Raw genomic sequence first — 22,396 nt, forward strand, 5'->3', positions numbered from 1 at the left:
AAATGTGGGTATAAATATTCCTGTAAAATGGTGCTGTCAGGTGGCATAGCAAAAGGATAAGATCATGTTTTCTTTGGCATTTTTCGGAAATAAAGCTAAGTCTCTACGTTTTCTTGTTGCTAATTCCTGGCTGAGATGTTTGAATGTTTGGTGTTGGCAAAACACGTTCTTTTAATGCAGTTTCGTTTAAAATTAGGCAAGTTTTTTTTAGACTGAAAGCATCATTCCCAAGCATAAAGAGACTGAAAGCATCATTCTCAATATCGTGACGTCACACAACATTTTTAAAGGATGAGGCCATGGCCCAATGCCCCCCCCCCCTGCGTACGCTAGTGCCTGCGTCCCGATACCTGCTGCAAAGACTTTTCTGTAACAAAAGAAACGTTAAGGAAATTTTATTCTGAAATGTATCACACATTACGTGAATAAATTTGTCTTCTTTTTGAAGTTGATTATTTGTAGTTGGTGCAGTTTTCACAATTTTTTGATAGTTGTTAATATTTCGTTTGAATTTTCAATTGTTTTAACTAATTTTGATCTTGAATTCTTGCGTGTCTAATTTGGCATATTTTTAAGAACATTTTGGCATAGAATTCTTAAAATTCCATGGACAGCTTTTCGAACCAACAGAGCAGTTCTCCAACAGATGGGCCAGGAGCAGCAGATAATGAGATCTATAGAAATGCGTCAACTGAAGTTCTTGGGTCACAGCATAAGGAAAGGCGAACTTGAAGATTTATCTTTAAGTGGAAAAATAATAGGAAAACGATCAAGAGGAGCTCAAAGATTCACATTTTTGCACAATTTTCAACCACAAATCAAAAACCCTACTAAAATTTGGCAAGACGCACGAGATCGATCAAACTGGAACATCATTGTACATCGAGGGCTGTATCAGCCATGATACCTACAGAGAGAGGGTTTTAAAATCTGGCAACTCTGGTTGCCATTGCAAGTTCCAATCCAGCTGCGAACTGCGTGCGTGGCACTGGCAGAGATTTTCGCACTTCGCAGGATCACTACAGGATTTAAAAGTTTTTGAAGCAATTCAGAGGTTGAAAATGACGTTTAAAATGATTTATGAACCTTCTAGATGTAGCTAATACCTGACATGAAGTGAGCTTTGACTATAGTTTCGATGTGCACTGTACACCCAAGTTCTAAATCACCAGATCCAAAACTATCAGGACAAGATTACCGGTACATCTTGTAGGCCTACAGTATATACTGTCGGATCAAGTTGTTCAAGAATAGGTGGATTCGAACAACTAAGTAACTAGTAATTCTTGATATACATAATACTAGTAATTCTTGATATTTCTTTTTAGCGATGTCTTGTTTGGGGAACCTGGGCATTTCATTAGTAGGCTACGGTAGGGTACCAGAGCCAAGTTAGCCTCTCAACAGCCCTGTGTAGTAGTGAAGGCCTGACTGAACATAACCGAAGAAGTTTGAATGATTGTAGCATGTACGGTATGGTAGGCCATTAGCTAAACTATGTTATATTTTTTAAAATTGGTTTATAGACTCCATTGCTTCAAGGCCACGATAGGCATTGTTTCATATAATCTAAATTAAACATGGAGACTTTAGACAATGTTCGAAATATTTTGACTTCTCATAAGCAAGAACATTTGTTAAGATTCTATGACAACTTGAGTCCAAAAGAACAAGTTTGCTTACTTAGGGAATTGAAGAGCCTGGACTTTCAAAACCTAGAAGGTACTGTAGGACTATTTAAAAAAGTATTTGGTGTACAGATATTTTGGTCGTATGATATTGTAGATATTGATGCATATACTTGGTTTTGTTGATCTGAAAAACTGTTTTTTATCATGTGATATAACAACTATATTTTTGACATGAATGTGTAAGATCTGGTCAAAAAGTGGATAAGTGAAAAAAAGTATTTTGAATTAATGCAAAAGTGTTTTTCACATTGTGTAGCCTACTGCAGGATATGTAATATATATCATATATACTGTAATATACATTAAAGCTACGTACTTAATATTGAACGAAATGGCCCGTTTCGGCTAGTTCCCTATTCGGGTACAGTCTTTCTCGGCTAGTTCCCTATTTGCCAAATTTTTAAAAATCCAACCATAATCCTTCTGTAATCCAACAAAATCCTTCCGTAAATCTAACAAACCGGCCGAAAAAGACTGCAGCCGAATCGGACTAGCCGAATCAGAGCAGTCGAATTGGACTAGCCGAATAGTAGTAGACCCAATATTGAACATGGACATTTTTATGGTTGAAAGGGAAAATTTAACACAAATCTACAGTAGTTCTCAGATCACCTTCTATGCAATATACTGCTTTAAGAGTTTTGTTGATCAGTTTTTGTGACACTATCAATACTAATAAGTTGACTTATTCATATGCTGTATGGTTTTTTATAGGTTTTTTTGCTGTCCAGTTCTGTTACATACATTTTCTTTCATAGAGCTGGATAGCTTAACAAGTCTTGCTGCGTGATTTTGTGGGCTACCTTGCCATGTGCAATGTGCATTTGATAGGATGTTGGTTCACTGTAATAAATGTTTACAATATTCAAAACTGCAAATGTTTTACATAGTTTACATTTTTGATGCACATTAGCATGTATTTTGTTTTGTTAGAAATCCGTCAACATTCTCTAGCCCAAACAGCAAGCAATGGTCACTTGGATTCAGTTATGGAGCCGGTACCAACAGAGTCTTGTGGAAGCGTTTCAAGGGGAAACTTGAAAGAAATTGCAGAATGGGAGAATGCTGGTAACTTATATAATTATATATATACAAGTTTTTGTTTATATTTTTTGAAAATCTTTCACATTGTGAGGAAACATGATTCTTTTAAAACTTAATGTCAATTATATACAGTATTGTCTAACCTAGTGCAAAAGCTGAAAAAAAATTAAAACCACTAGAATTCTTTCTTTTAAACAGATCTCTTGTTGATATACATTTATAAAATTTTCTTAGCCATTTGGACTAGAACAGGGCTCCTCAAACTTTTTTGTTCGGCAACCCCATTTTGAAAAATATATTTCTATGCGACCCCATTATGGGAACACCCCAGTTAATGACATTAAAACGGGGTTAGTTCTTTTGTCTCAATTTGTTTTCTTTGTGCTTTCATTGTTACCACATGAATCTACGGAACCTAACCACTGATCCATAGTCAATTAATCTTGTAACTGATTTAAACTTTAGTCTAGGTTCCTTCAGAAACTAGTTGGTAGGCTACTCTGAAATCATAATGCGAGCGGTAAGGTTACTTTTGGTCAGCACGTTACAGCAATGATAGCGTAACAATGCATCAATTGTTACGATTGGTTATATTTTATCGTTGGACATTTCACACCGACGGTTGCGGTCAATTGACATCATGGCAAGAGTTCAATTTACGGACACTAGACTAAATTAAACTATTTCATTACGACCCCAAAATTTTATTACCCGACCCCATTTGGGGTCGCAACCCATAGTTTGAAAAGCCCTGGATTAGAAAACTCATCAGAACACTTTTGATAGTTCTATGATAACTTTGTTAACCTTTTTTCCTCTGTTAATCTAGGTATGCATTGTATTGCTGAAAGTAAAGTGGCAGTGGTGGTGCTAGCTGGTGGACAAGGTTCTCGACTTGGAGTCAGTTACCCAAAGGGAATGTATCAAGTTGGAATTCCATCAAATAAAAGCTTGTACCAAATTAATGCAGAAAAAATCAAAAAGCTTGAACAACTCGCTTTTGAAAGAGTAGGAAAGAAAGGAGTTATTACCTGGTAATTTTTGTTCATTATACAAGTATAAAGTATTATACGGTTTTATCTAGGAATGTTACTAACAGTAATACTATGTGAAACTTTTTGCTAAATGTAATGTTTAGATAAGTGATGTAATTCTAAATAATAAAACACTTTCCATTGAATGTATGTTGCATGCCAGCATTCCATCCCAACATAATCTGATACACCAAAACTAAAATTGGTAGAAAATTGTTTGCAAGTTTAAAAGAATTGTAAGTATAATACCGTATATGTTAAATATGATATATAGATTAAAACTGGACTACTACTACATGTTACACTGTCATCATCACTGAAAGATATCTATTTGGTGAAGTTAAACCAACATGCGAACTTTTGATGGATGTTGGCAAAGTATTTTTTTAAAGATACAGTGTGTGTGCTTTAGAAGATGTTTTATCACTGAAGTTACCAAATACTAATAAATACAGAATACAGATGATTAATGGTGTCATTTTGACTGATATCCATAGTACATATTATGCTACTTGATGCTATATATACATGACAAAAGCAAGCCAAATTATTTAACAAATTACTCGTAATGGGAAGTGAAACAGGAAGTTGTCATGCAAATTTTTAATAAAAACAATAAAAACTATTATATAATACTGCAAAAAGTGCTCAATGCTAAGCAAAAAAGCAAAGCAGAACGAATCAAATCAAATATAGTTATTACTATCTGAATCCTTAACAGCTTTTTTCACCTTTAACGGATCATCAGAAGGGTCTTATTCAAATAGAATCAAATTTTTAATATATATATATATTAGGGTGGTCCTTATTTGTCAACTTTTGAATTTTTAAGCGGGCGCCCTCTCAAGCTGTTCCAATTTGGTTAAAATGGAAAACCTCAAATTTAAAAAAAAAATCATCGACGTCTAAGGTGTGCTCAAAGAGCTTAAACTTTCTACGCATAACGGCTTAAGTCGGTAATAGCATTGAGGCATGGGTGCACATGTGTTATTGCACTTTCATTCTACTGGGGGCTCGCATATATCAAATGAGAAGTTAATAACGATAGTTATTATAGGGGGATCCTTATTTCAAATCTTTCAAACTATAAAAAATTTTGGCATTTCTTTTCCACGCCGTGATCACGAGATAGACACGCCAAACACATGTGCAGCCAAATCGTACTGAGTGATGTCACAATGCTATGTCTGCACTCTACGCCGTGTTTTGCCTGCTGAGTAGGCTACTGAATATTGTAGCAGCCTGCTTAATAATAATATAATAGTCTTGTTTTTCTGGTACTGTAAGCGTTAATGGCAGAATCTACAAGAAAACAGTCTTTCTCCCCCCTGCGGGAGTTATTTAACATGAATTACCGTAACAGCGTGCGCATCGCTTGCTCGCTTTATCGCCACTTTTGGTATTATTACATCACAACAAATCAAACAATGCAATCGTGATAAACTACCCTAGTATATTTTTCGCTTCTCGTTTTACATGTTTTGGTACAATCATTTCGTAATAAAAGTTCACAGCAATTGCCGAGGCAATTTCAACTTTTGCTGTTTGGCCTCGGCAACGTTTTTGCCGAAGTAAAAAAATGCTAATTTCGAAGACTGAATCTGAGATATACTTAGTTGGGCCAGTGAAGGATGAGTTTACTGGCTCAAAATTGCCATCTGTGCATGATGCTCTCGCCGTGTACTTTTACCGGCTAAAGATCATGAAGGAAACAAAAAGGGAGGCAGCCAAGCATACTATCCAGAAACTTTTCGCATACTGGAGCCGAGCAAAGATTCCAGTACGGGACGAAAGAAGAGCAATTAAGAAGTTGGATGGTCTTATCACAGCATGGGAGAACCTAAAAAAGAATAAGAATAGAAAGACCGACACGCAGAAAATGAATGAAGAAATCTTCACTGCAGAATATCCAAATTTGTTTGATGTTTCTCATGGCAATGCTCTCGAAATGATTGACATTCAAGAGGACATAGAATTTTTGGTTGCTCAACGGGAACCTGGCAGGAGAGGGTATATGGCAGGATTGGACAAGAAGCTAAAGAAAAGAGAGAATGAAAAGGCAACAAGAGTGAAACAAATGAAGAAACGAAAAATTGCTAATGACGAAGCCAGGAAGGAACTGTTTGATAAAGTTGTTCTAGAGAGCAGCTCTTCTTCAAGTGAAGAGGATTCACAAGGAGACGAAGATTTCATACGACCTTCATCATCTGACTTCAGACCTTCACCTCTTCAAAAACGTGGCAGAATGAATATTTTTAAACCAGATGTCCTTGCTTCTCTTGACAGAGGTAGGATCAGCGATAGGCATGCAGTTCACACTGTAGCATTTGTGCTATCTGCAACAGGTTTGAATCTTTCAGAATTTGCTATTAAACCGCTTTTCTCTTCGACGATATCGCAGAAAGTATCGTGAAGATAGGTCAAGGGACCTGAAGCAGCGTTTCAGAGTTATGGAAAACCACTAACGATTCACTGGGATGGAAAGCTGATGCTTGATTTGACAGGAGATGAGAAAGTTGATAGACTGCCCATTATAGTTTCTTCTGATGGCGTTGATCAGCTTCTAGCAGTACCTAAACTTCCATTTGGTACAGGACAGGCCACATGTGATGCCATAATCCAGACTGTTGATGAGTGGAATATCAAGGAAGACATTAAGGCCTTCAGCTTTGACACCGCAGCAGCCAACACTAGGCGACTTAAAGGAGCTTGTGCTCTTCTTGAAGCAAAGCTTGAACATGATACTCTGTATCTGGCATGCCGCCACCATATTCATGGGATTATACTTGAGGAGGTGTTTTCGTCTTGCTTTGGCCCTTCGTCTGCCCCAGAAATACAGTTATTCAAGAGGTTTAAGCAGCTCTGGCCTAAGGTTAAGCATCATGACTACACTCCTGGAATTCAGGATGAAGTTGTACTGGCTGAATTGGATACTGAAACTCAGCAGAGGGTGCTGTCCTATGCCAAGGAGCAGCTAGACAGCAAACATCCCAGAGATGATTACAGAGAACTTCTCGAAATCACGATTATCTTCTTAGGGGGATTTCCACTTGAAGGGATAAGATTCATGAAGTCTGGAGCCATGCACCGAGCAAGATTTATGTCTCGTCTCATTTACACCATGAAGATATTCATCTTCCGAAACAGTGGATTTTGCCTGACTAAGCGTGAGCTAAAGGGTCTCAAAGACCTATGTATCTTTCCAGTGAAGTTCTATATTAAAAGCTGGTTTTCTTCTCCTCTTGAAATTTCAGCTCCAAAGAATGACCTCCAACTAGCTAAAGAATTGTTGGCATCTGGTGACCAAGTATCACTCGCTGCCCTAAAGAAACTGAAACGACACTTTTGGTACCTGTCTGTAGACACTATTGGATTTTTATTCTTTGATGCCTTCATTTCCTTAGAAGACAAGAGAAAGATGGTTCAGGCATTGGTTGAACAAGGAGCAGAACATCCAGCCAAGCAAGTCAGTTTGTCAGACCAAGACATACGAACGAAGGAGATCCCTGACTTCGTCACAAAAAACACGAATAATTTCTTTGAGACTTTGAGTATTTCAACTTCATTTCTAGAAGATCCTAATTTACGGTCCAGTTTGCCAGCATTCATTGAGGCCCAGAAAACTGTTGGAACACTTCGTGTTACGAACGACACATCAGAGAGGGGTGTAGCCCTCATTCAGGAATATAATGGGTTGCGGACAAAATCAGAGGAACAAACACAATTTATCCTCCAAGTAGTGGCTGAGCACCGAAAGAAACTGCCCCACATAACTAAAGCTGCTCTTGTTGAGAATCAGAAAGACAGACTATTGTAGAAGAGTAAAGAAACATTTGTCATATTGTTTTTTTGTAGAACATTTGATAACCGCTAACATTTTGTGTTATCATATTAATTGGATTCAGCCACGTGAAATTTCGTTTGCATTGAGCATACCTTAATTTTCGTTTAGAATACAAAATATTTTACAGTAAGTATTTTTACATCAAGTGGAATCAATGTAAGGAGCGCCCATACAATTTCCTCCAATTTAAATTTTTGACTACATATAAGGACCACCCTAATATATATATATATCTAGATTTTTTGTTTTCTTTATAGTAGTCAAACAGTCTGTTTTTCTTTATAATATGGCAGTCAAATAGTCAAACAATTTCAGCAGCAACAGCTGATGCTGCAAGGAGAATTCAAACAGCAGGTAATTCACTCCTAGTTACTTCAAAATAAGTTTATTTTGATTTCGCTTGATAAAATATTTCTTTTGAAGGTATGTCATGACAAGTGAAGCTACCATGGACCAAACAAAGAAGTTTTTCGAAGAAAATGACTACTTTGGACTCTCTGATAAAAATGTCATGGTTTTTGAACAATTCACTCTTCCATGCGTTGATTTTGATGGAAAAATATTTCTTAACCAAAAGCACAAAATTGCTTGTGCTCCAGGTATGATTTGTTCTTAAGCTCAATTCTTTTCATGGTTATTGTTTTTTCCACACCACTTATGTTGATGTTTCTGTTTTCTTTGTTGCGTTTTTACAATGTTTGCACCAAATTAAGTTGCTATCATTTAACAGCATTTTCTAATTACATTGAATTGAGTATTTTTAGCTGCATTTGTTTGCAAAACGTTTTGTGTGGAAGCTTGTTTTTTTAGCTAGCAAAAGTTGTCATTTTTACATTACTTCAACGTTTCTAGCAATTTTTTGCTACATCGATGTAAAAATTACAGTTGATACCATGTAAAACTGACAGCTTCTGTTAACTGAATTGTAGGTTAAATGGCACAGGATGAGATGGGCACAAATATTTATTACTTGTGTAGATATTGCAACGTTGTCGCTTACGTCAGCGGTTTATCCTTTGGACCCAGTTATGGTCAGCAATGCTTGATAAGCAAGTGGCTACTGGCTAGCCGCACAACTGCACTCAAGACATTGAATATTTTATTGCATCTAAGAATTTGTGATAAAAGTTTTCAAACCCCCGGTTACGTTGTGCCTACACGTTTGTCAAACGTCGTAGAACACACGCACTAGATTTAACGATTTTAGTTGGGATGTTTTGTAGACGGCAACGGAGGTTTATATAAAGCTTTGAAGCAATGCGAAATACTGGATGACATGGAAAGAAGGGGTATTGAGTGCACACATGTCCTCGGCGTTGACAACATTCTTCAGAAACCAGCCGATCCAATGTTTATCGGCTTCTGTAGACTCATGAAGGCGGAATGTGGTGCCAAGGTAATTTCTTTACCTTTAAAGTTTAATAAACGATCCGACACGTTAATTGTCTGCAGACGTTGAATCAATGTAATAGCGACGGATTTTGCTGTCTGAGAAGCAGTTCAGTCATTGACAAAGGCATTTTGTTTAACAACACAAAGGTTTCAATCTACTCCATATATTGTAATTGTATATGTATATATATTATAAACTTTGGTTTTTGCTTTGCAACAAATACAATTAATTATTGTCGTAGTCAGCCATAACCTTCTTTTTGCACTTTGTACCAGTTAAAGGCCTATTAAACTATGCTAACGTGTCGCATCGGTGACGAGCCTGCTGATCTTTTTAGCCAAACTGTAAAAGGAAACTGATCTCGATGTACCAATGCGTACAAGGATCGTTCTTTTTCGTAGAAGCGCACTGCCAAAAAGGCAGCTTAAAACATATTTAGCCCTTTTTCCTTCACCTCTTAGCCCTTTTGACTCCGATTCTTTAACAACTTTTTTGTCAATGTAATGTTTTTTGTTGCAAACACTGAGAAGTGAGAAAGACGCTCTTTTTGTAGCATATATTTTAGTGTGCTTTGTTCACGGCTGATATGGTGTTTTCCGTTTTGTTGTAGGTGGTTGAAAAAGTTGAGTCAAACGAGGCTGTTGGTGTCATCTGTAAAGTGGATGGTGTATACCAGGTCGGTTATACTGTATTGGTTTATAATTGTATAAGAGTATATTTGTCACAGAATTTCGTAGCCTATCGAAGATAAAAAAAAATTTGCAGCTGGTTTAATTACGTGCGAAAACCGGCTGACCAGCTTCGCCAGGTTTCTGCAACTGTGTATTCTACATGTTACTAAGAAACAAACAAATTGAAGCTTCGCTGAAGTGAAGCAATTTTTTTTTTAATCTTGTTTTTATAGGTTATTTAATGTATATATAGCAAGCATAATCTAATTTTTGGTAGAGACTTTATTTTGTTGCGCCACAAACTTAGTAGGCCTAACCTAGTAAGACGGCAAAATTCAGCATATATTCATTTTTAACACACTCAAAATCTAGATTAATATGTGTCGAAAATGTTCGATATGTTTGTATGTCGAACGCTTTCGACACTTGCCCATCTGGTTATTCTGTTTATAATATATATATTCTGAATGCTGTGGTGTTACTTGACTGTGCTTATTTTTGATATAAGAAAGCTATCCGAAATTCTGACTTATGGATTTGCTTTAATGTGTATCAATCTTACTATGCGTAGTTTTTCAAAATTGTCATTAGTTTTCGAGATGAAGTGTGGACCAACCAAATGTTTTTTAAGCATATAGTCTAGCACAGTGGTTCTTAACCTTTTTTCTGACACGTCTCCTTTTAGCATGAATCACATGTTCCCCCACCCCAACTTTAAACAAGTGTACCGGTAACACTAAAAGCAATTTTGTTTATTTACTGAGCATGGTAGCCTACATTTTAGTGAGAAACTGTAGTTGCATTTCAGCAACTAGATAATAATTATTATTACAACCTTGCGCAACTCCAGAAGTTGCGCAACGAATTCTGAGGCTTCGTGATAAACGGTGCAATGAACCATAGCACTAAAATAGGATTTTTTCTTCACACATAACGAAGCTAGATTACACATCAACCGCACCAAAAGTTCCGTCTGTACACAACCCTACAGGCCTACACAAGTGATTCCTTGTTCCCATAAAAATGTGAACTGCAAAAATAGTAGGCTACAATCCACTACATACTGTAAAAACAACGTTGAAGATCTCGCGTCCTTCTTGTGAAATGGTTGACGTCCTCCTTGGGGGTGTGCCCCCCTGGTTAAAAACCACTGGTCTAGCATCTCAGATGATTGTCGAACTCGTGTAAGCTCAGCAGTCATTTTCACTCACAATTTAGAGTTACGTCATTTCCAGAATATAGTTTTACTTTTGGTAATCTAATAATTTTATGAGACATATGCTACACAGATTATGTTATTATGTGTCAACAGGTCGTGGAGTACAGTGAGATATCAAAGGAAACCTCTGAAAAGAGAGACAAAAACGGACGCTTGCTATTCAATGCAGGAAACATATGCAACCATTATTTCACCATTGACTTTCTTAAGACTTTTTGTGGGTGAGTTTCTTCGGTTCATTTCACTGTTTAATGTGCCGTATCTTTGATTTAAAAACTGCTAAGTTGTAGATGTCCTTCGTGAGTAATATGATTTGTACTATAAGAAAGACGTTGGTGTAAGTTTTCCATCTTTGAAAAGTCAAGTCTTGGCATAGAGTTAGCAAGTGAGGTTGGTAATTGTCTTGATCATCACTTTCCGCTCCGTGTTAGCGCATATCGTTTCAAATTTGCCCTTTGAAAGCCTTTATGACATTTGGCAAAAACAATTTAGGATGGAGCAGGAACTCGGGAGATATTTTAAGTTATCGGCAGTTAATCGTGGCTAATGTTTAACAAACTGTGGAAAGATCGCAAAACTTTATGGTAGTGCAGCCTGTTTATTGCAAATTTAACATGGCTATAATGATTCTTTTATGACAGTTTTCTCAATCTTTAAAAGTGAGTTGTTTCCTATACATCCTTTCAACGTTTGCTGACCTTAATAGGTGTCGAATATTAAATTTTGCTGGTTAGTTTACTCCGTGGCGATGAAGCAGAGTAATAAATCATCGTGCGCTGACATATCACGTTTGTGGTGCCTGCCAAGTGCCAATGGTATCCTTTCTTTGAGCAAAGTCACCACTTCCTGGTCTAAAGTTTGCTCTTCAGGATTCTTGATCTCCGAAGATACTGAACTTTTTAAGTTTCCCAAGTGGTAAAGCAACATTTACATTAAAACAACGCCCATTTCTTCTCTTAGTTATAACCAGCAAGTTATATTGTAAAAGATTAGTCTGCCTTTCGAGGAGTAAGCTTTTCACGTGGGACCTTGACTTTTTAACTTACCTTTTGTATATTTATTGTGTTTTTTTACGTATTTTATTATTTGCAGTGTTCAATTGCGCATTTTCCGTATTTTATTCATTGCTTGATAAAAATCTTTATCCTTACACCTTGTGCACCTGTGCAAACTAAAGAGCTTGTTAAGTGGGTTCTAGGCTGTACTTGCATAATCAGGTACTGCATACTGATGTGTTTTAAAGTGAAATTCACTTTGTAACATAGCGGGGAAAACGGTCGCATAATCAAGCATTTCTGATAAATGATTGTGAGTGTAAGTTGACACACCGAATAGCACCTAAATATCCTGACGCCACAGTGTGCGCAGTTCGCACCTACTTGGCAGGCACCTAACTACTTGCATCTAAAAGAAGTGGACCCGATAAGAGGTTTTCAACGTTCAACTGACGATAGTACAGCACTACCTTGTGCCAAGCAGTTATGCAAACTATATCAATGTGGCTAAAATAAGTCGTTTCCTATTTCTAGTTAACTATAGTTGCTGTTAACTAATAACAAAGTCACGTGATTTTATCGTAATCAAATTTTTCTTGAAAACTAACTTGAGCGGCTAAATTAATGCCAAATTAATGAATTCCCAAAAATTTTTGCTGTTTGGTAGTTCTTAGTTTTAATTACAATGTGTTCACACTTGCAGATTGAATATAGAGCTTCCCCATCATGTGGCGAAAAAGAAAATCCCACATGTTGACCAGAATGGATGTCTGGTAAAGCCCACGACGCCGAATGGCATTAAAATGGAAAAATTCGTCTTCGACGTTTTCAAGTTTGCCAAGTACGTGTTATGTCTGATAGCCTGCTAAACCATCTGAGAATTAACGTTAATTATCGTTAATTAATAAAATGAGAAAATGTCTGCTATTGTTCTATTTTCTTTTTCACTGCTTCAAGTATGCGAATGTTTCTATCGAGTGGTATGTTTCGAGGCAGGTTAGGACGATAAACCGGATGCTAAGTAGGTGTACAAGGTATACGCTACTCAATATTACACTAGGTACACAGTACTGAGTACAGTATATACCATCTAAAGAATCACTGTTATGTGCCAAGCGTGAACGTTGGTTCTTTTGTGGCCCAATCATGCCGAAAAAACGTTGGCACGACTGCGCCAGAAAAGAATTCGGTACGACTGCGCCAAAATATGCTTATATACAATGTCTGCAGTTGCATTTGAAAACTGGTTTCGGTACAGGTGTGCCATCTCTTACAGTAATGTGCTCACTGCTCAGTGAAAGAGTTGTTATTTTACCACTGTACGTGTACATACATAGTATAGATAATATAGTACAATCGTATAGATAGATGCATTGCATAGTCAAGTGTCAAATATCATTTTACAACAGGAAATTCGTTGTGTTTGAAGTCAATCGCGAAGACGAATTTTCTCCGTTGAAAAATGCCGAGGGTGCACCTGCTTGCTCACCCCTCCAGTCCAGGTGGTCCCTGACATCGTTACATCACAGGTGAGCTCCTCCTAAGCACGAATTTTATTGCAGCATCTGAATTGACGATTTCCTGTTACCGTGTACAGAAAATAGACTGCCAACTTAATGACGGAAATCGACCTGATGAATCCATTCATTGTTTTAAAATAGACTGATTTCTAACCAGTTAAATTTCAGTTTAAAGCTTTAACAACCACTTCTTAATTGCGTCATATATCACGAGTTGAGCGTTTGCGTGCGTTGTCACGGTCAATATAATATAATGCCACGTAAACGTGGCGTTTACTAAACGTAAATTTGTCTGAAACATTCTAGGCAAATTATCAAGGCTGGCGGTGCAGTTGTGGATGAAAATGGCACTGAAATTGAACCTTTGGTCGGGTAAGACTATTTAATCTTGCCGTTACGTATGTCATAATCTACATAGCAATACCTCTTTGTGACGATAAAAGACTGATTCAAAGCAAAATAGTATTAAACTTAATATTCTATCACCATTCCTTTGCGAGCGTTGAATTGATGATGTCATCAAGAAATAAAAGTCACCTGACCTGTAAAGCTGCTGACAGCTCAGCGAAAATTGTTACGTTGATCAATGTCGCTGGAGACGACTTAACTTCAACATTATTTAATACGGTGTCCGACGTTTTCTTCGTAAACAGTTCTTTGTAAAGCAATTCTTCGTAAGCAATTTTTCGTAAAACAATTCTTCGTAAAGTTAATTCTTTGTAAAACAATTCTTCCCAAAGCATTTATTCGTGCATGCAATGGAGATTTGATGTATACGAAGAAATGCTTTACGAAAAATTCTTTTACGGATTTCATTTCACCAACAACTGTTTACGAACAATTGTTTTACGAAGAATTGCTTACGAAGAATAGTTTACGAAGAATTCGCCTATAACCATTTAATACCCATCAGCTTAGGTGTGGCTCATCAGTTAAGTTGATGACATAGCAGAAGGAACCTATCGCTACTTTGTTGCCACTATTCTGCTTATTTTCTTGATCTTTCAACTTCTTTCAGGATTAGCAGCCATTCCGGGGAATACCCTATTCGGTGTGAGATTTCTCCACTTCTGTCATACGACGGGGAGGTGGGTGTGATTCTTTTGATAAACTTCGCGTTGTTTTCATATTGATTTGACGCTAAAATGACGTGATGAACGAACAAGTTTGAACCTAGGAGCAAAATGGTTGGAACGCCTGGTTAATCTAATCAAAAAATAAAGAGCCCAAAATGTAGATACCAAACTCATGTTCAACATTTACATTTATAACACTGAAGATGAAGACAGTATAGTTTTCGAAACGTCTGTTTGCTGAACATGAGTTTGGTATCTACATTTTGGGCTCTTTATTTTTTGATTAAGTTTGAACCATTCTCACAAACTGTAATACTGTTCCCTGCGTGACACATACAGCATTTGACAGGCTACAATTTTTTCTCAATTCTGATTCATAATTGGTTTAAAATGTACGTGATGCTTCGCGCCGCAGAAATTTGTACCAAGGGCCGTTGGGAGGATAACTTGGGCCCAGTACCAATGAGATCCGCGGGCCCCAAGTCAAGAATCATCTCAAAAACGTCTGTTTCTTATTTCAGAACTTGGAAAAATATGTCAGAGATGTCAAGTTTAAACCTCCCGTTCTTCTTGGTGAAGATTTGCTGAATAACAACGGCTGCTAGAGTGAGAGCAACTTGACAAGAATCTTTCACATTTTCCAAGCAATGGTACATTGTAATTCATCAACTGTCTTCACTGGCCAGATGACCCGTTATGTAAATATAGGGAATTTATTCTAGATTTATACCTGCTCTTGCCCGGTGTATGTTTGGTTGAAAGTGGAATCTGTGTGTTTTTTTAAGCCAATTTTTTGTTTCTATATATAAGATATGTCCGAATTTTGTATGGGGAAAGTTGTAAAACGCGATTGTAGCCACTTTTAAAATAGATCTGTTCGAAATTTTCACCAATATTGTACTTGCACATGGATTTTACTATTGATTTCTGTTTGGCTATTACAGCGACAATTTATTTGCAGTTGATGTAAAGTTGCATGCGTTTGCATCAATATGACAGTGCATCGACTGTTTTATGTCAAGTTCGCTTGAGCTCACTGAACTGGTTGCTTTGTCCAGAGTAGAGTCAACTCTTATCAATTTCAGTAACCGAGAACCACTGAAATAAAGCACTTGAAAAGGTTAATACTTTTTCAAGCAGAGTCTGTTTTTTTTTGTATTTTTTTTAGGAAAGGGGTCTACAGGAACTAACATACAGGAAATTAAAATTACTTCGCTCTAGGTTAGTAAAAAAACACAAAGGGGTCATTTAAGTTTTGTTTTTTTACTTGTGTCGTTTTTCATCTTTCCACCAAAGCTAAAAAAGCTTTCAGCATAAACTGTAGAGATTACAATTTGAACCATGAATTAAAACTAAATTGCTACTCGGCTAGTGTAAAAGTGGATTTTTTAAGACTTTATACGCCCCTCTTACCATAGCTATTATATGAAAACAGAAGAGCGTATTTGATATTTTTACATTTGTGTCACAGCAGTATCAGATATTGTTTTGGCTGCTGCTTCAGTAATACTGTATATGGTGCCTGTATCGTTTTTTGTGTCTTTTGTCGTTCGATTTGCGCTATCAAGTTCTACCGAGACAGCAAATCAGTCGCTTTTTACAAGGATTTAACGTCTGCAGACGACGGATTGACAGACAATCAATGTTAAACGCGGCGGGTTTACTGGCTGGTACTCTGGGGCTTTTTACTTCCTTGTTCCACCGGTTTTTAGCTGAATTAATTTCCGAAAATGCATCTTGGTTTGTATAAAGAAACCAGCCCACGCTCCTACCGTGGTTCTTGGGACTTGAGTTCAATGCATTACGATGACGTAATTATTGACTTGAGTTCAATGGATTACGATGGCGTAATTACGTGGTTCTCTTAAACTTAGTGTCTTATTAAAACCATGCTACCCCAGACAGCGAATCTGTTGTTTTTTACATTGATTCAACGTCTACATACGTAAAAAACGACAGATTTGCTGTCTAGGACGTTTTTAGTAAATGGTATAATTCAGCCAACACAGCCAGAAAGTTTACGTTGTTGTGCATCACATTTCCACGTTTGTAGGCATTGAAAACCAATGCGCAAAGAATAGGTTTGTCTTGCTGAGAAGACCTTGTTCATTTTGCAATATTCATACCGCACGGAGTGAGTTTGTGCATATGGTGAAGCAAGTGTTGATGTGAGTAAAGCACTGCTTTGAAGCCATGTAGAGCTCAGAAAAAATTTAGTTTGTTGACAGAAAAATGTATTTTCCCATTTTATTTCCTTCAAATCAGCAATATTTAAGGTAATTCAAGGTTTGCTAAAACGGTTTAGTTTTGGTCATTTTCTTTCCAATCAAACTGAATTCCGGGCTTATTTTTGATGATCAAAATTGTATATTACCTGATTATTTGGCTTTGTTTACTTTAAACTCCAATTAACATAGGAATCTGTGATAAGAAGCGTTGCATTGGACAGCCCAAGGTTTCAATTTTAAAACTCATTCTCTTCATGCGTTTTTATTGTGTAATAGTTAATAGCATTTGTAAACCTTACTGCAAAACTAAGTACCTACAAAAAGTAGGCCTATATGATATATTTTTGCATTATTTCAACGCACAATACAACACTCTTGGTAGCTCTGTACTGCAGACAAATTGAACGATGAATTAACAGCTGACACTCAATGTATCAACTGGTTATCAGTTATTTAAAGATGTTTTAATTGCTTTGGTTTTCAAATATCACCTGCAGCTTAACATAGAGAGCAGATTGTATTTCGTGCTTTTTGCAATATTTATTTTTAATCCATAAAGATTTCTATTTCTTGTACAGTGTATGCTTTAGCATGTCATATTAATTAATTATTGGTGCAGCATGGGCGTTTAGATTTGAGAAGTATTGCTTATATCTTAGTGATTTTGCCTCCAACTTTGCAAGTATAAGCTGCCAGGAAATAGATAAATGCTACCATCGTCACACTTTTGTGCTCGTGTCCTTGAATTGTTTACTGCATGATTTGTGTCGGATAGTAATTTATAACTGTTAGTGTATCCCAGTGATGAAAAGCTGCCATTTTTACATTGAAAGAGGCAACTTTTTTTGGCTGGCATTCTCCCCAAAGTGGCTTAGAACGCTTCAATGTTTCACGTCACCATTTAAAATGGCAGGTTCTCCTGGCTACAGTTTTTACGTTTGATGCTTTCTTCTAGTGACTAGAGGTTAACAGAAAAACCCAAGAAATTGTGTACTTGAATGTCTCATGAACGGTCGTCTTTATAATTAATGCAAACAGATGTTGAATTAATTATATAACCTGTAGCGAAGTCTGTAAATTGAATGCGAACCTATTCCTACTGTAGCATTTCTACTAATTATTATATGCCACATTGTTTGCACTATTTTGTGACTGGTTGGGTTCATGCTGGACCCAAGTACTTGATTGACAAGCAAAACGATTTCGTGCGTTGTTTCGAGACTGAATATGTAGAAGGATAATAATAATCCGGCTTAGTGGTTAGTGCGCCCGCCTCTGAATCGGTAGGCATGGGTTCGATACCTTGTCGGGTCATACCAAAGACTTTTTAAAAATGGTACTGAATCTAATTCTTGCTTGGCACTGAGCAATGGAGTGGATTCTGGTAATAATGTACTCAGTTGCGCCTCTATGCGGCTGCATTGACACTGTCTGCTTTGTAAAGCGCTGAGGAGCAACGCATTCTGCGATGGATACAGCGCTATATAAAAACTAACATTATTATTATTAAAATTAATTTGCGTTCTTCTGGTGACTATTTACTAGGTTACCTCGTGATGTTAAAGATGATAACTAGCTTTTTTTTCCGACGTTTCGTCAGTCAGCACGACTGACTTTATCAAGGTGGCTAAAACAGGTTAATACAACCTGTTCAGCAACGATGGCACAACACAAAAACATACTGATAGTATGTTTTTGTGTTGTGCCATCGTTGCTGAACAGATTGTATTAACCTGTTTTAGCCACCTTGATAAAGTCAGTCGTGCTGACTGACCAAACGTCGGAGAAAAAAAAAAAAAAAAAAAAAGCTAGTTATCATCTTTAACATCACGAGGTAACCTAGTAAATAGTCACCAGAAGAACGCAAATTAATTTTATTACCAAATGCCTGGTGAACAGTCTCTCTCTGTTTTTATTATTATTATTATTAAGGAAGCCATTGAAGAAATTTGGTATTTCGGATTAAGGTCCGAGTGATACTTCTACAGCAAACACTAAGTATTTTTTGTCAGGCAGCAATTCATCAGATATTTTTCAACTGTTACAACAAACATTGAGGTGGATAAGGTCCGCTTTTCTGGCAGGCGTGAAATCAAGTGAAAAACATTGTCTGAATATCATTTAGCTGTGAGCGTCTTATTAGTCGATATGGAGTCACGTGACTAACTTCAATTTGGAGATTACAATTGCAACAAAAGTTTGTCTTGTCCAATGAAACGTTCTCGATTAATGGTTATAAACTCGAGTCTTACAACCGCAAGAACGCCGTACTCGAAGTTGTAAATTGTTGATGGATGGACCAGTAGCGTTGACAGAGGGGTCCAAGGGGTAGTTTTGGACCCGGGATCTTGAAGAAACCACCTCATGTTCGTTGGATATGGTGCGTTTTTTTAAGGGTCAATTTGGGCCCCAAGGATATCATTGGGGCGAGCTCAAATTCTCTCAACGGCCCTAGTGGATAGACACAATAGGAAAAAATTTAATCACACAATTTTCTTACTAGCAATTGTTCTTCTGAGAAACTTCTTTTCTCATTGTGTCTGTGCCCAAACTAATCAGCTTCGCTCTGGGAAGAATCAATTGCCAGTTTAGTTGAATTTGGTTAATTTTTTTCGAAAATTAATTAGCCAGTTAAAAATGTCGGCTTCAGTGCTGGTAGATCTTAGATCCATTCCAAGTCGAATCACATAGAAGACTTTAAAAACGGTACCGATTGTGTTCTTTTTTGCATAAAGCTGTGAGGATAAGACGGGTAATAATGTGATGACAAGGAAGGTCTTGGGTTAATTAAATCTAGAGGCAGTAGGCTACCTAACGCTGATACAAAATTTAAATGAGACTTGTGCTAAAAGACCTTAGCAGTTGTAGGGCGACGATAAATAAAATCATAACACGTTAGTGAGATGCACTGTAAAACCACACCAGATTTTTTAGAAAGCCTAACATGAAATGAAGGTAGCTAACGGGCAGGCCCGCAACCAGCAAATAATTTCGGGGGGGCATTTAATTTTTATCAAAGAACAAACATTAAAATGATGCATTGTGACATTTTTATGTTAATGTCCACGCCCATTGATAGAATGTGTGGCACTACCATGTTACGGTTCAGTGGTCATAACTTATGTCAATCACGTTTTTGTTTAGTAGGCTACAGCATTAAAGAAAACTAGCCTTTGTAACCTTTTCTCATTTAGCTATGACTAACCAAGAAAGAAAATTACGATATTACAGTAATGTGTTCAGTCGATTACAAATAAAATACAACATCTGTAGGCTACGAACTGCATTGGCACGACTGGAGTCATAAATTAATCAATAACATATAAGCTATTTACATCAACATAAACAAACAGATACATATGAATAAACTCAACACGGTAATTACAAATTACAATCCTGAAACATTTTGTTGGCTCAACAAGTTTTTATGTTTGTAGGCCCAAAGAAATTGACTTTGCAAATGCAAAATGACATTTTAATTTAGAGCATAATGTCTAACTTTTTACTTGATTTGGCAAGTTCGTTTAACACCAATTCCGCGCTTGGAATTTGAGTACGATGGATTTGCATGAGAGCTAGTCCAGAAAGCCTGTCCTGCCCCATAGTGCTTCTAAGGTAACTTTTCAAGCGTCGTAGACAGCTAAATGTTCTTTCTTCACAAGCAATTGTGACTGGAAGTGTAGCCAAAATTATCAAGAGTTTGTAAATGTTTGGATAAAACTCTTTTTGGGATTCTATTGCTGACACCGCATCAATCGCACTTGCTGGCCTTTCACTTTCAAGAATTCATTTAAAATCAGATTTACAAATGCCGAAGCCCAACTGAGTAGCTTATTCACCACGCTATCGCAGCTGCTTTTGATCTCGAATTATTTAGTTTTTTTAAACGCTTTTTATGGTGATGATGGATGCTGACATTATGTATACGCTAACGAAACAGATAATAAGGATGCCAGCCTAATTTATCGAACAAAATCGTTGGCATAGCTTCCAACCAGCGTAGCCTATTTTCGGTTTCGATAGTCTACAGTCTACACTCTACAGTATGGCTGTACGTGTACGACGTATAGTACAATAATTATTCATACTGCATATAGAACGCTTAAAAATTTTTCAAAAAATTTCGGGGGGGCAAATGCCCCCAATGCCCCCCCCTGGTTGCGGGCCTGCTAACGGGAATGTTTAACTGGTTGCTAATCACATTATTTATGCAGATGATGTATGTTGTTTTGCACCCAGTATTAAGGGCCTGCAAAGAATTATTGATGTGTGCCAGCAGTATGCTATGTTGCATGACATTATATTTAATTCACAAACAGACATAACTCAGCAACAACACTACATTTAACATTATAAAAACAAAAAACAAAAAGCGAACGTTTTCGGCTAGTCATATAGCCCTTTTCAAGCCTATAAGAAAATACATTATTAAAAGAAATGCTAAAGAATCATATAGTATCACAGCAAAAATATGGTCAAAGCTAAACATTTGAGAAACTGCCTCGCTCACACAAAATGATAACTGAAAATTACACAGCACAAAATGATAATTTTCAGTTATCATTTTGTGTGAGCGAGGCAGTTTCTCAAATGTTTAGCTTTGACCATATTTTTGCTGTGATACTATATGATTCTTTAGCATTTCTTTTAATAATGTATTTTCTTATAGGCTTGAAAAGGGCTATATGACTAGCCGAAAACGTTCGCTTTTTGTTTTTTGTTTTTATAATGTTAAATGTAGTGTTGTTGCTGAGTTATGTCTGTTTATGGTTTAAAAGAGTTACCTCTCTACCCAAATTGTATTATATTTAATTGTAATAAAACTGTTGGAGTTATGTTCAAAACTAAGTTCTTAAAACTTGATTTCCAACCGTTTGTTTATCTGGGTGATGAATGTATTCGTTTTGAAACGACAGTAAAGTACTTGGGCATTGTGATTAACAACATGCTGTCTGATGATGAAGACATGAAAAGACAGCTCCGGTCACTTTACTGCTCTGGCAATATGCTGAGAGCAAGATTCTCCAGGTGTTCTACCACTGTCAAAAACGTATTATTTCGATCCTACTGTATGCCAATGTATGGATCTCAGCTGTGGTGTAAATATTTTTCGTACAGTATCAATCGTCTACGTGTAGCGTATAATAACAGCTATAGAATTACATTTCATCTTCCGAGACGTATAAGTATAAGCTCTGTGATGGTAACTAACAAAATTACGACGTTTCATGCTCTCCTTCGTAAAAGTATATATAAATTTACTGATCGCTGCTTTAACACATCGAATACGTGGATTCAGCATTTGATGAATTCCGAGTGTTATCATCAATCTGCTTTCTTCCAGCATCGTGATCGTGCTCTCCAGCCTGAAACTTGTGCTTAATATTTGTGTAGTACCTGTAACGTCCGCTTTGTCTATTTGATTGCTACGTTACAGTGACGTATTTTGTTTGTCGTTGACCTTTGCTCTATTGAACTGCCTGGTCAGTTTCTTCTGTCTAGATTGCTTCCAACAACACGACACATGAATTTGAATTGGTTTTCACGTGTTCTTTTAATGTGCGTTTTTAGACAATCTTTTAAACACAGGTAACTTTGAGATTTCTTAATTTGCGACCGTCCAGAGAAAAGCAATTTTGTAGAATGAAACAAATCGATTTACAGTACAATTTACGAATTCC

At 36.9% G+C, this 22,396-nt stretch overlaps 1 protein-coding gene across 2 annotated transcripts; it reads left to right on the forward strand.

Annotated features, from left to right (window-relative positions):
- Positions 1-1,548: 1,548 nt before the first annotated feature.
- On the forward strand, positions 1,549-17,929 carry LOC145788230 (UDP-N-acetylhexosamine pyrophosphorylase-like). Of its 2 annotated transcripts, XM_082599992.1 has the most exons (12): positions 1,549-1,722; positions 2,625-2,759; positions 3,565-3,769; positions 8,037-8,212; positions 8,837-9,009; positions 9,617-9,682; positions 10,990-11,117; positions 12,595-12,732; positions 13,301-13,420; positions 13,718-13,783; positions 14,430-14,499; positions 15,009-17,929. In XM_082599992.1, exons 1-12 carry the CDS (start codon positions 1,581-1,583, stop codon positions 15,090-15,092), a joined length of 1,503 nt encoding a protein of 500 aa, XP_082456118.1. In that variant the 5' UTR covers positions 1,549-1,580; the 3' UTR covers positions 15,093-17,929. The 2 variants fall into 2 exon arrangements, with proteins under 2 accessions (XP_082456118.1, XP_082456119.1); XM_082599993.1 differs by lacking the exon at positions 13,718-13,783.
- The last annotated feature ends 4,467 nt before the right edge of the window (positions 17,930-22,396 follow it).

The sequence above is a fragment of the Aplidium turbinatum genome, chromosome 2 (assembly GCF_918807975.1).
Source record: "Aplidium turbinatum chromosome 2, kaAplTurb1.1, whole genome shotgun sequence".
NCBI classification, from domain to species: Eukaryota; Metazoa; Chordata; class Ascidiacea; order Aplousobranchia; family Polyclinidae; genus Aplidium; species Aplidium turbinatum.

What these genes read in the sequence shown, in the direction of transcription:
- LOC145788230 (XM_082599992.1), top strand. Translation starts at nt 1,581, where the DNA reads ATGGAGACTTTAGACAATGTTCGAAATATTTTGACTTCTCATAAGCAA. An exon ending in GGACTTTCAAAACCTAGAAG is followed by an intron (nt 1,723 to 2,624) that starts GTACTGTAGGAC and finishes TTGTTTTGTTAG; the next exon opens with AAATCCGTCAACATTCTCTA. An exon ending in AAGTGGATGGTGTATACCAG is followed by an intron (nt 9,683 to 10,989) that starts GTCGGTTATACT and finishes ATGTGTCAACAG; the next exon opens with GTCGTGGAGTACAGTGAGAT.